The 14,910-nt window shown below is 38.3% G+C and overlaps 1 protein-coding gene across 1 annotated transcript in view; it reads left to right on the top strand.

Annotated features, from left to right (window-relative positions):
- The window catches only part of CCDC7 (coiled-coil domain containing 7), a 125,608-nt gene that overhangs the window by 23,828 nt on the left and 86,870 nt on the right, over positions 1 to 14,910 (top strand). The window contains exons 6-11 of the mRNA XM_044425013.1: positions 926 to 983; positions 2,461 to 2,586; positions 5,551 to 5,658; positions 7,516 to 7,635; positions 9,914 to 10,042; positions 13,182 to 13,304. Coding sequence (XP_044280948.1) covers positions 926 to 983; positions 2,461 to 2,586; positions 5,551 to 5,658; positions 7,516 to 7,635; positions 9,914 to 10,042; positions 13,182 to 13,304 — 664 coding nt within the window. The remainder of the gene's footprint in view (positions 1 to 925; positions 984 to 2,460; positions 2,587 to 5,550; positions 5,659 to 7,515; positions 7,636 to 9,913; positions 10,043 to 13,181; positions 13,305 to 14,910) is intronic.

Here is a 14,910-nt window from a genome sequence, read left to right as displayed (position 1 = left end):
ACATTTCTGTTACTTTATACATCTCTGTGGACAAAATTAGCTTTATGCCTTGTAGACAGATGAGAGCACTAGACATAACATACCATAGAACTCTGGCTAGAACACTGGTCTCTCTCCCATCATTAAATGCCCACAAGGTGTTACAACCGATGAAATGGCCCTATCTTCTTAATTTGCCCCATAAACTTTGATATAGAGAACAATTATTGACTGGAGTAGTTCAGTTATATAGATCTTCAGATGAAAATTGCTCTATTGTGTCAGTCTTCCTTGGGTAATCTGGAATGTAATTTGAAAATTACATCAGGAATTTTTCTGTAATACACTCCTGTTATTCTCTCTGTACTTATATCTTGTTTTGTAATTGATAGAGAAAGAGCAACAATGAAAAGAACTTCTTTCAAAATATGTTTCTGTCTACTATAATACATTGCATGTCCCATGACAAAAGGGTCTGCCAGGTGAAATGTGTTTGCTATTGTGAAAATGATTGGACTGCATATATGGATTAGGTCTAAGTCCAAGCACATTCCTTCCCAACATGAGTCCTTGAGCCTTAGAGATTCTAAATTGAGCTGTTGGTCCGCACAGAAGAACATATGGAGCTGTGGGGGGGGGGGTGTCCCTGTATATTTCAGCCTTCCCCAACCTTGTACTCTTAAAATTATTTGAACTACACTTCCCAGGATTCCTGGATATTTCCCATGCTGGAGAGGGCTGATGGGAGTTATAATCCAAAATAACTGGAGGGCATCAGACTGGGGAAGGCATATTGATCACAAATTAGAATGTAAGAGCAGTAGAAGAGAAAGAAAGTTGAAATGGTGGTTACAGACAGATTTCAGTGAAGAATAGTTAGGTCCACATATCGAAGGAGCACATGGTAGAACTTTTTGCATTTACTATCTTCTTTTACTTTTCTTAGCCTTTAATTTTGGAGAAAGGACTTTCAAAAATTCACATCGATGCAGTAGAACCTGGAGGTAATTATTCCTTTTACGGTTTATGTTATTTTATACTTTAATTAAAAGAATATGCAATAACATTTTAAGGATTTTGGAAAATGACATGTTATGTTAAAAAGTAGGCTGGTACAAAAATTCCTAATACATTTTTAAATGTTTGATTTATTTATGGAGCAATCTTAGAACTGCCCAAATATTGCCTGCAGGTCTATTGGAAACAGTGTAACGCAGGATGGGTAACTTGTGGCTAACAACTCTTATCAGACACAGCCAGCCTAGCCAATACTAAGGGATGTTTGGAAAAAAATTAATAGTGTTAGATACTGCTTACCATATTTGACATAATTTTAGTGGTAGTTATAGGTTTAAACATCTGGAGGACAAGTTAAACATAGATTGTGTAAATTGTTATCATAAGAATCGGAACAAGTTGTTGTCATCGACAGATTCTGAACAAGAGGAAGAGCAATGGTGGGGATGGGGAGGAGCCTTTGAAGTGCCTTCAACTGTGCTTAGTGAGGTTTCACAGGCTGAGCATGAAAATTAGCCTGTTCTGGAAGCAGAGGAAGGATTTTCAGAAGGAGAGGAGGAGTAGGCAGAAGATCCAGTCTTTGACCCAAAGAAGAGACATCTGGAGAAGTTAACTGCTTAACTAGAGGTTTACACCATCTTGTGCTCCAGCAGCGAGACCACCATGAGGGTTGAGCCAGAAGTTTTACAGAAAGGAAGGGACTCAAGGAAAGTTTCCAGTTTAGCTTCAACTCTTTACATGATTAGGGGCCTCTCTTTTCAGCTTTAATAGATGACTATTTGGAGCTCAATTCTTCTGTTATCCTTGGAGTCTCAATAAAAGAACTGCATTTCCATAGGATTCTTTTGAGTTTTGCCACCAGAGGAAAGGAGGGAAGGGGCCGGTTCATGGCACTTAAGCCCAAACAATTAAACTATGCTGGCCCTAAATTATGTCAGTGCTAATGCCTCTCGCTGACCACAATAGTAGAGAAAGTAGACCCCTGTTCCCAGTAAGTGTGCTTAAAGGTTGCGATTTTATTCTTTACTCCCTTATACCTTCAGAATGAATAGTTCTTGGTGCAGTAGGACATTCTGCCATTTAGAGAGGTTTTCTTCACCTGGGAGACCCTGGAGAACACAGTTTGTGGAAATTTCAAAAGTTTAACTTCGTAGAAGGGAAAAAGTAATTTATGTATATATATCTTTAATAATTATGTTGAGATTCTACAGGAGTTTTGAGATTTTTCTACAGGCATTCTGCAGGAGACCATCAAAATCATTATACTGAAATTGTCCCATGGTGTCTGGTGATTTTTTCTTTTCATAATATTTAATTGCATTGGCTATATAAAGAAAATATGTACTCTGTAGAAGGTGGTATTTCAGATATTTCAGGTATTCCAGAACCTTTTCTGCTGTATGGGGCCACAATACTTTCTAAGAAAAATAAAAACAGGGGAAAATCCTTTGTTTTTCTTTATAGAGGATGAAATTAAGGACTTGCTCAATGAAAAAATGCTTCAGCTTGCAGACCATTTGACAGACCTGGAAGAAATGCCTGAAGCAGAAACTTTAGCTAAACTCTTGCTAGAGCCTGGTCAAGGCTTGAGTAAGTACTAATCTGAACTCCTTAGAATATGAGAGTGCAGTACATTTTTGGAATGACCCATGGGGTGGGACATTTCAGGAGCCCTCCCTGGGGATCTACATCTTTTTTAGACTATATCCAAGGACTCAGTGTACAAAAGGATCAGGTAACTTGCACCTTGATATCTGCACTTGAACCCTGGGATTATTGTTTCTGCCCCAGCTTTCCTCCTTTTTGAACTCAAGGTGGCATACATATCTCCCAACAACAACCCTGTGATGTAGGTTAGTTTGGGAGGTTGTGATTGGCCCGAAGTCACCCAGTACCAGTCCAGTACTCTTACCATTATGTCACACTGGTTCTGCCTGCCCTGAGTTGGCTATAAAGTTTGATTAGAATGTGTCACTGCTTTGATTATTAGTTCATGACTTGTCTTCATTGTTCTCTAAGAACCTTGTGAGGGCGCTCTGCTACCCATTTGGTTAGCCCAACTTTGCCAGGCTAACCTTAGCCTGTCCTCCTGTCAATATAGTACTAGGGAAAGGTTCCCCCCTTGTACAACATTTGAAGTAAAGACCTTATTCATGCTCTAGAAGGGATTTCCCCCCTATATACAAGAAGTAGTGTTCCAGTCTGAAGACACATGTCCCAAAGCATGGTAACAGAGGGGTACTGTCCCTGTGGCTCCAGCTCCATGTTCAGAATACTTTCACTCTTGTATAACTATCTGTCATGGAGTCTGCAAAAGTATCAAGTGGTCTGCCTTGAGCAACTAGGTTGGCAGTCCCACAAAGGGATAGCTCAAAATATTTTGGTCAGTGCTGCCTGTCATGGCCTTATTTGCTTCATACAGGATGCCAGTATAGTTGCTAATACAGGAAGGGTTTGGAATGAACTGCCTAATCTAAAAAAACAACCCCTGCCCCAAGAGTTTGGATTGTATTTATTTAGTTAATATAGGGATTGACTAGCTGAAGTTCTCTGAATGATTTATTATTAACTTATGATCAAAAAATAATTAATTTGGTCATTTATATTTCCCAATTATTCTGTCATTTGCATTTGCCAATGAGATAGAAGAATTATCCGACCAGCAAAAACTTCAGATACTGAATCAGCTGATACCTCCAGATGAACTACAGCGAACAGGTAAGTGCAGAGTCAGCAGTACAAAGGCCTAATAAGTGATAATCAGTTATCTGAATACTTAATTGTGTTGAATTCACATTTATTCTCATTCTTTATTATTTTTCACAATATTCTTTTATTTTTCCATTGAGCCATTAAAAAGTGGTTCTACTAATTCCATCTCACATTGCATATAAATCAATTGTTAGGAAGATGGACCTGGATGTATTTGCCTTTTCTGACCTACTGTACCCAATCACTCACTCAACCGACAATAAACACTGGAGATAGTGCTAGAAGATGTTAGGCATTTAGAGGACATTGCTGTGAGAAGATATTAACAAGGGTAGCAATACCATCATGCAGAGGGAATTAGCCATCTGATGCAGAGGGAATTAGCCAGATGTCTGGCTGTTTTTGGACTATTCAATTTAATTTCCTAATAGTAGCAATATATTAGAGCAAAAACATCTGATGCAGTATGGGACAACTGTTGTTTTTGTGAGTATATTTATTTATTGGTATTAATACAGTATTCTGCCAGGATCTGTGTAAACATTTTTGTTGGGTACCACTGTACATTTCTTTCCATTGTCTGCAATAAGTTCATGGTTTGTAGCTTCAGGAACTGTTCACTAGGCCTGCTTGTCACTTATCCATTATTCAGAACAAGCTTTGACTGGGGAAGGCAGGCTCTTCACTGTCATGTTCTTTAAGTATGTCACAGTAGTTTATTAATATTGGCCTCCTTTTTCTAGAGCAAGCAGTCCTCTTCCCGGACATTGAGGGTTTAAGTTATGCATATTTCCACAGGGTATAGGTTATTTCCCTCCCAGTTACCTTGAGTGCAATCTAGGCTACACCTTTTCAGCTCTGCTGTAATCTCTTAGCTTTTTCCTAAACTGCACTGATCCACCATAATATAGTCAAAAGTCTTGCTAAAGTGTACACATCTATACATCCTGTCACAGCAGCAGAATATTATTTATTTCTCAGCCCTGTAGTATTTTTTACTAGTATCTAATAATGTGCAAGATACTTGATTGCATCTAAAGGATCTCTCCCAGTTCTTACATTCTTCATGGAATATTTGTGTGGCATTCCAGATCTTTCCTGTATAAGCTCTCAATTATGCTAGTTTGATCTGTGGAGATCTTAGCGCAGACACTTTCAGTGGGTGTGCTACCTAGCTTATTCTTTGTGGTCTCTGTGCACTGGGGCTGGACTCCCACTGAATACTAATTAATCAGCTTTAGAATCTTCCCAAAAACTGCTCCATGCATGTGCGAAGAGCCCATATGTGTGAATGCACAGATGACCACTTGAAGAACGACATAGGTAAGGAAACCTGTCTTTCTCTTGGATCTTTCCATCAAGGGACTAGATCTATCTATCTGTTTCTATCCACAGTGTATTTTTGTAGACATATGGTGGACTTGAATTAGGTTACTTGAGGAAGATGATTATACATTATGGTTTTTTTAAAAAAATGCTGATCTATAATTCCTGGACTACTCTATAAGTCAGAACATATGCATCCTCAGATGTTGCATTTTTATGAATTTTGCAGGTATGCACAAATTCATAGTTTAGGAAAAATGATTAGAAATTTATGTTGTGTGAGAAAATGCATTCCAAATTATGTTTCTGAATATTTGTTTACAAATGTTCATGTACAGTTTAGAAACATTTCCACATTAACATGGAAACAGGACCAAATGGACTCATGAATGAATCGATGTGAAATATACATGAACAAAAAATGGAATGATCCATCCATATCCAGTTAGATTATATGAATCGCATGCCTCCTTTTTTATGATTTTCATGAACTCTTGAATTTTTCATTCCATGTAGGGAAAATAGAGAAAGAGCGAAAAGAAAAGAAAAGGTCACTGTTTGCAAATCTAACAACAACTCTACAAATTCTGCAGGAAATACCATCTGTTGAAGCTGTCCTATCAGGTAGAAACTAGAATAAAAATGCATCACGTAAATGCTTAGGAGAAGCTAACAGATTGTGCAAATAAAAATACAATGATATAATGTTAACTCCAGAATTGTGTGCATAAAATGTTTAGTACCTTCATTATAAGGTGGGTTGGAATTAAACAAACAAACAAACAAATAAATAAATAATTGTGGCTAGATACAACTTTAAAAGATGCCTGTTTTTGTAGAGGAGGAAATGAATGAGGTGGCAGAGAAAAGAAGAGACTTGCTTGCAAATCTGAAATCAAACTTAAAGGAAGCAATGGCAGCTACACCTGATCAGCAAGACATTGGTGGGTATCAAAATGTGTTAATTAGAGTAAAAAATATAACTGAAAATATTCTAAATATTAATATTAATTACTTAAAATACATTCCCTATCTCCTAGCTAAGAAAGCCTCACTTATGATAAAATATAAAATAAATGCAAAATAATGAATAGTAAATCCAGCAATTAATAAGATAATACATCTGTCAAAACAAAACCCAGTTTACTCCTATGAAACAGTGGTCATAAAACCTTCCTAAAAAGTAAGATCTGAAAATTGTATTTTAATGATTTTATTGATTTTATTCCATTGGCTGCCCTGAAAGCATGATGCTAATGGATGGCATTTAAACAAATTAAATAAATAAATAAAAGGCCTATTCCACATTAGCAAAACATTAAGCAAAATCGTGATATAATCCTGCACCCAATTATGTTCACTTTAGTATTTGATGTTTTCAGATTAACTCATCAGGGTTATGTATCATCTAGGGATTGTTTCAAATCACCTAGTTTAACAATAGCCACAGTGTGAAGAATTGTTCGTATGCCGTATGTAATTACATGTATTAAGTGATATTCTTTCATATATCCCAAACCTGCCCAAGTGGCATAATAAAGGCCCAATCCTGTGGCATTATATTCTGTATTTTAATGTCTTCCATAAAAACTTCTTACTGTATGAACAGAACTATCTGGGGGAACTATTTTGTGTAGTTTAGCCTGAAGGTTATGAAAGTATGCTCTGTTTTGCCTCTTCTGAAGACCAAACTAGATCATGTATTAAGTGTGTGAATGTATTTAAAGGGTCTGACTTAAGTAAATATAAATAGGGTAGAACCCAGATTGTGGCACTCGGAGAAGGGGTTCAGTCTTTTCCCTTCATACTGTGACTCTCATGAAACCACCCCCTCCAGTTTATAGGTGTCTCAAGAAGGAAGCTACCTGAGGAGCAATTTTCATTGAGACTGCTGGCTTAACCTCCCTGCCTACATGCCACAGTCTTGACTCTCACCTCTGGTGCTGCTGTTTAAATGGCAAAAACAAAACAAAACCATACACATTAAAAGTGTGCACACATTTGTATTATATATATTAGTATTGAGACAGTGGGCAAGTGTAACTAAACTCAAGTTCAACTTTTCCCATTAATGGGGAAATTATAAACATTGTGTTAATGTTTTCTAAATGTGCCTTGTAATGTTTAGAGTAGTCTGATACCACATTTCACAGTGGTTGTAATTTACTGAATAAAAATTGCATTTCCTGACTTAAAACCTAGCAGAGGAGCTGTAGCTCAGCAGTAGGGAACATTTATTGTTATTATGATCATTGCTGTATGGCAAGCAGTTACGACTTACTATTGTAATCATATTTTGTACACAGAAGATCCCAGATTCAATTACTGGCATCTCCTGGTAGGGCACAGAAAGACCCCATTTGAAATCCTGGAAAGCCACTGTCACTCAGTTGTAACTGCCAACCAACATACACTAGTCAGCTGGATAGGTCAAAAGTGTGGCTTGGTATAAGGCACCTTCACATTGATGTGTTATTTTAGACAGAGAAATTAACAAGCTGTCAGAAAAAAGAACCCTATTGCTAGCAAACCTGGAATCGAATATGAAAGATTTGGAACAAGCCCAGGCTCTTGCAGTTACCCAGCCATCAGAAATGAGTGGTAAGTGCTGTCAGGTATTTATATTTTGTGCACACGTAGCACTGATTCACTTGGCCCCAACCTGCTTTTGCTTGGCTCCAGTACTATTTTCTATGGCTCTTTTAGCTTAGAATAAATTTCTAAGAGCCTTGATATTATCTGTTTCTGTCGGTTTCCCAAATGACAATTCTCATAGTGGGCAACTGTTGTTATTGTTACTAGAACTACTAGGTGCCATGGGAAAAGTAGAACAGACTTACCATTCAATCTTACAAGCTAAGCAAAGGCAAGACATTAGAGGAAAATGGGAAGGAAAGTAAAAGGGAAAAGTGTCAACTGGGATACTTCATGGTAAAAAGAGGTATGTTGTTACAAATGCAAAAATAGTAGCCACTGAAGTCTCCTTCCTCATGAATCTGTCCAATCCCTTCTAAAGCTGTCCAGGTTGATGTCCATCACCACCTCCTGTGGCAGTAAATTCCACAATTTAACTATATGCTGTGCGATGAAATATGTCCTTATCTCTGCCCTAAACCTACCACCAGTCAGCTTCATGGGATGATCCTGGGATTGAGTGTTATGGGAGAAGGAGGAAAATGACTCCCTTTCTACTTTTTCCATAACATACATTATTTTAAACACCTCTATCATGTGTCACCTTACTCACCTTTTTTCTAAACTGAACAGTCCCAGTTGTTATAGCCACTCCTTATAGAGAAACTGCTCCAACCCCTAATCACCTTTGTTGCCTTTCTCTGCACTTTTTCCAACTCAACAATGTACTTTTAAAGGCAAGGCAACCAGAACTGGACACAATATTGCAAGTGTGGTCACACCAAGGATTTGTATAAGGGAAGTAAGATTTTGGCAGTTTTGTTTTCTATTCCATTTCTAATGGTGCCTATCATGGAGTTTGCCTTCTTCACAGCAGCTGAGCATTTGGATGGCATTTTCATTGAGCTGTCTACCACTATTCCAAGATCTTTTTCTTGCTCAGTTACTGCAAGTTCAGATCCCATTAGTGTATACCTGAAGTTGGGATTTTTTTGCCCCAGCATGCATCACTCTACAATTGCTTATATTGAACTTATTTTGATGCTCATTCTCCAAGCTTGGAGAGTTCCCTTTAAAGGTCCTCACAATCCCTTTTGGCTTTAACTACCCTAAAAAGTTTAATGTCATCAGCAAACTGGGCCACTTCACTATTTACTCCAAATTGCAGATTTATAAATAGGTTGGAAAGCATAGGTAAAGAAAGAAGAGAAAAAGGAATGGAGACGACACAGCTCAAACAGAGAAGTAAATCTCAGTTTGTCTATGGCACAATTTTTTTTCTTTTACTCTGTTTAGTGTGCAAAACCTTGTGATGTTAATCCAGGCAATATCACATATACTTAATGCATTAAAGTCAACATTGAAGCTAGATTCAGTAGGGTGTATAGAAAATCATGTGTGAACTCTGAATTCAAAGGGTTTGGGAGTTTAGAAAGGGCTGTAATATAAGGAAAAATGGAAGAATGGGCTACTTTGAAGGAACATGGAAGAGAATACAAAGGTTTACCTTTCCATATCTGCTGACTTCTGGGGAGCTCTGTTGAGCACCTTATATGGAATAGAAGGGAGACAGATAGGAGAAAGGGGTGGGGGTTGCGTTTCTGAGCCAAAAGTGTGAAGGGTCCCGCTGGATGGAAGGGTTCTTTTCTGTGTCCATGGAGAGTTGCTTTTCCACAAAGAGCAAAACAGGTTCATTTTCTATTACTGATCATGGATGCTGAAAACAAAAAGTATTTTCGTGTGTCAGTTAAGGGAGGAAAAAAAACAAATGAACAATTCTTACTTTCTCAATCTGAGAAAGAGATGAGTGTTGATGGATAGTATTTGATAATTGTTTTAAACAAATTTGATAAAGAATTTAGTTAATGTAGGTTTTCAAGATTTCTTTTAAATCTGGGTTAAAATTTTGTATGGTTACCTCATTATGATGTTTTTATTGCTGTTTGTATTTTATATTGTATTTTATGCATTGCAAACCACCCAGAAAGCTTTGGCTATTGGGCAGTATAGAAGTTAAATAAGTAAATATTCTCCATCATTCAGACTGTACAAGTAATCCTTTGCTTTGGTGGACTTGCAGTGATAATCTCTTCTAAGCTTTGCTTTATAGGTATTTTTGAAAGGGTTATCCATTAAAACAGTGTCTGCTTTGAATGATTTTCTTTCATGTATATTCAATATTATAGTATCTACTTAGTAAACTGTTTATCATTTTTACATGCATATGATGTTTCTCTTTCTGCAGAGAACAAAGTAAAGGAGCTACTCCAACAACGAGAACTATTAGAGGCAAATCTAGAGGCAAATATGCAGGAACTACAAAGAACAAAAACTCTGGAAGTTGGCTTACCAGAAAAATATATGCATGATAAAGGTAGGCAAGTATAAATTAAATTAAGTCTACATAGACAGTTATCATATCTGCAATCTGCTACCAAAATGCTGCTAAATTTCATTCACGGTTCAGCAGCAATAAAAAGCTACATTTGCACTTTGAAACATGGTGTGCAGAGAGAGTACACTCATTTTCATTTAGGAATCATCAGACCGTGCTTCCTCTGCTTTTGCCTAGGATCAGAAGCTTACCAATTTCTGGTCCTCCCATTGGCCTCTCCACCAATCTTTTAGTCACAAAATGCATAACCATCATTTGTGTGCATCTTCAAACTCAAGGTGTTCAAGGATACACATATTTGAATAATTGACTATTCATTGACTGTACAAGGGAAAGTCTGGCTCCAGCAATTTCCATTCAGCTGACAGACCTAACCCTCATGCTGTTTGACTGATCTGTCCTTTGAGGGATCATTCTTTTGGCTCTCCACAGTACTGACAGAGAAAGTGTACTACTAGATCCATTGAGCAGGGTACCAACAATATCTCAAAAGTCACAGCTCAGTCTCGAAATTTTCTACAGCCATTTTACTCTCTGGGGCACTCCAGTGATACATTTATTTGTAATGAACAGCAATATGGTGCATGAGAGCCTCCACAGCAGAGTGCAAGTGAGATTGAATTTAATGAGAGATCCTTTCCTTCTACCAGTTTCTTCTTCCTACGTGGGTCCTGGCAAAGACTTAGGCAGGCTTGTACCTTCCTGGGGATCTCAGTTTCCTTCCTTCCTTCTTAGATGCCAGAACAAGTATCTGTAGCTTTCACAGGTCTTCTCAAATGAGACTGAGGCTGCATCTGACACCCATACCTCCAAATATTACAAAGGACAGTGCCGCATGCAGATCTAGTGAGTTCTGTGTCTTTGGGTGGACACGCCATACCTCATTTTTTATTGGGACAAAATGGTGTCACATCCACATATCACTTTCTTTCTGATGGTTGTTTCCGACTTCCACTTGAATCAGGACATATGCTTCTTGAGACACTTGTTTTCTGAAATGGCATGCACAGGTTAACTATCACAGGAATAATTAATCTTATGTAATTTCCTTACTGACCAAGTCTCATACTACTTTTGTGTTCACATAAGATCACAATTTTCACTCTAGCCCATAAGGCATTTAACTGAAAATTAGATAATCAGAATAGCAAGTACCATAAGGTAGAAAGCTTTTGTTAGCAACAGCACCTTCCCTTGCCAACTGCAATAGGGATATAATGATAACCCAGGAATAGGAAACTTCTGGTCTGTGAGCTATCATTGACCTGAAACTCCAATCACTCTAAACTCCTAAAACTCCCATGATGGCTAGGGATAATGGGAGTTCTAAGCCAGAACATCTAGGGAGGCACAAGTTGCCCACTTGTGGTGTGCAGCGAGACTGAATGACCCAATAGCAGTGGTGGCAAACCTATGGCTTGCGTGCCACAGTGAGCAGGCAGAGCTGTCTCTGTTGGCACACAAGTCAAACTAGCATCACCCCAGCAGCCAAGCTTCGGATAACAGCGCCCAGAGGGGCCATGTGCATGCACAGAAAGGAGTAGCTGTGACTCATCTGAGCTTTCACAAGGCCAGGCAGTGCGCTGCCAAGAAAATATATATATATATATATATATATATATATATATATATATATATATTTGCTTGGACTGGCTGTAAGTTATTTTTCCTAAATTAAAACCTCACTTTTCAGGTTTTATTGTGGTGTTGGCACTTTGTGATGAATAAGGGGGTTTTGGGTTGCAGTTTGCACACTCGGTCTCTAAAAGGATTGCCATCACTGGGTTAGGGTTAGGAAAATGAGGTGTCCTGCATGATTTTGATTGTTGGAATGTTTTTGGAATGGACAGAAATGTTGAGTTGTGCAGAAAAAGCTGCTCAAGGAAGGCTTTTTCAAAATTACCCTCTTTTAAATGGAACTTTAGCCCTGTATTAGGGTTAGGGGTGTGCACTGGGGTAGGGTTTAGGGTTAGAAAAACAAGGTGTCCTGGCATGAGTTTGATGGTTGGAATGTGTTTAGAATGAGCAGAAATTATAAGCTGTGCAGAAAAAGTTCCTCAAGGAAGGCTTTTTCAAAATCACTTTAGTTTCAATTGAACTTTAGCCCTGTATTAGGGTTAGGGGTGTGCACCGGGGTCGGGTTAGGGTTAGAAAAATGAAGTATCCTGGCATGAGTTTGATGGTTGGGATGTGTTTGGAATGGGCAGAAATGATGAACTGTGCAGAAAAAGCTACTCAAAGATGGCTTTTCCAAAATTGCATTAGTTTCAATTGAACTTTAGCCCTACAATAGGGTTATGGGTGTGCACCGGGGTCGGGTTAGGGTTAGAAAAATGACGTGTCCTGGCATGAGTTTGATGGTTGGAATGTGTTTGAAATGGGCAGAAATAATGAGCTCTGCAGAGAAAGCTACTCAAGGAAGGCTTTTTCAAAATCAGTTTCAGCTCTATATTAGGGTCAGGGGTGTGCACTAGGGTAGCCCTTTATTAGTGTTAGGGGTGTTCTCCAGGGTAGGGTTAGGGTTGTTGTGATCGACCAATGGCATGATTGCCACAGCGGGCATGCAGTGCCCTCTTTATCAGCACATGAACCAAGTCACCCCAGCTTCTCCCCAGCAGTCGAGCATCAGATACCAGTGCACATAGGGGCCATGCGCATGGTTGGAAAGGAGTAGGGGCGCCAGGCAATGATGTCTCGAGCCACGACTTATTAGCCGCAACTCATTCGAGTTGTTGCATGGCTGGTCAGTGCGCTGTCAAGCATATAGATATATATTTGCTTGTACTGGCTGTGAGTTGTTTTTTCTAAACTAAAACTTCAGTTTACAGGTTTTATTGCATTGTTGGCACTTTGCAATAAATAAATGGGTTTTGGATTGCAGTGTGAGGACTTGGTCTTTAAAAGGTTTGCCATCACTGCCCTATAGGGTTCATATATGGATTAATGAACTAATTTATATAATACGTTTAGCATTCTGAGCTTCCAACCAGTGTTAAATGTATAAATATCACAATTTACAATTTCCATTTGATATTGTATATGTGTTGTTATTTCAGAGAAGAGTGAGATTCAAGTGCATTTGTATTCTCTTACAAACTGATCTATAATTATGTTGTAGAACATACATTTGAACTAAATGAGCAAAGACAACATTTGTTTAGTGATTTAACAGCAACATTGGGTGATCTAGAAGAAAAACAACGTCGTGGTTCAGAAAGAGCTGCATTTGTAAGACTTAATGGTAAGTAGAGATCAAATTAATTTGAGTGTCTTTAAATAAGCACAAAATATGCACATTTCTTCAGTGTTGCAAACCCACTGAAAATATATAAAGTTTGTGTCTGAGGTCTTCCTCTACTGAAATCCTATATATAAAACAAGCTTGCTTAATTTTAGAGGACCATTTCCATTACAGGGAATAAATTTTGGGATGCCTGAGATGAAATTTAGCTCAGAGGTCATTTTTCTAACCTTGCTATTGTGCTGCTATTTTAAAAAGGGCAACAATGACTAAAAAAAACGATTAACTGTTGTTTTCTGTTAACTGTTACCTATTATCTTTAAGAAATCATGTAGGACAGGGGAAGCACCAGATGACTGGAGAAGAGCAAATAGTGTTCCTATCTTCAAAAAAGGAAAAAAAGAGAAACCTGAGAACTACAGACCAGTCAATTTGATATGAATCCCTGGAAAATTTCTGGAGGATATTATAAAGCAGTCAGTCTGCAAACATCTTGAAAATAATACAGTGATTACTAGACACCAGCATGGATTTCTCAAGAACAAGTCCTAGCATACTAATCTGATTTCATTTTCTAAAATGATGGACAGTAGGAATGCTGTAGACATACTCTGTCTTGATTTTAGCAAAGCTTTTGGCAAAGTACCCCATGATATCCTAATTAGCAAACTAACTAAAAAGGCTAGATGGAACCAGTATTAGGTAGATCCATAATTGTCCAAAGAATTGGACTCAATGAGTGCTCATCAATGACACTTTCTTAAACTCTGGGGAGGTAGCAAGTGGGTGCTGCAGGGTTTAGACCTGGACTCAGTGCTCTTAATTTTTTATTAATTGAATGAGGAACTGCAGGAGAAGATTATTAGATCTGCAGATGACACAAAACTGGGTGAGATAGCTATTACCCTGGAAGACAGAAATATGATTTAAGGTGATCTTGAAAGATTGGAATGCTGGGCTGACAACAACAAAATGAAATTTACCAACTGTTGGTATCTAGTAATTTTTGTATTGTTCTGCATCTAGGCGAAAAAAACCCAAATGCATCACTACAAGATGGGAAATACTTGGCTCAACAATACTGCAGTGTGGATCACACACTTGGAATTGTTGAGCTGAATATGAGTCAACCATGTGATGTGGCTGCAAAAAGGGCAAATGCTATTTTAGGCTGCATTAACTGATATATCACTTCCAAATCACATGAAATACTAGTTCTCCTATATTCAGCAAATGTCAGACCTCATCTGGAGTACTCTGTCCAATTCTGGGCACCAGAGTTTAAGAAATAGGCTGACAGGCTGATGGTGGTTCAGAGAAGGGCAACGAGGATCATCTGGGGTCTGGAAACAAAGTCCTGTGAGGAGAAATTGACAGAACTGGGCATGTTCAGCATTGAGAAGAGAAGATTGAGGGTTGATATGATAGCATTCTACAAATACTTGAAAGTCTGTCACAAATAGGAAGAACATTGTTCAGGACATGGAATAATGGACTCAAGTTACAGGAAACCAGATTCTGTTTAGATATCTGGGAAACTGTCCTAACTGTTAGAGACGTATGACAATGGAATCAATTGCCTAGGGAGATGGGGAGCACTCAAGGG

The sequence above is a fragment of the Varanus komodoensis genome, unplaced genomic scaffold (genome assembly GCF_004798865.1).
Source record: "Varanus komodoensis strain SLA01 unplaced genomic scaffold, ASM479886v1 scaffold15, whole genome shotgun sequence".
Taxonomy (NCBI): Eukaryota; Metazoa; Chordata; class Lepidosauria; order Squamata; family Varanidae; genus Varanus; species Varanus komodoensis.
Note: the sequence above shows the minus strand (reverse complement) of the source record. Positions and strands in the feature narration are given on the sequence as shown.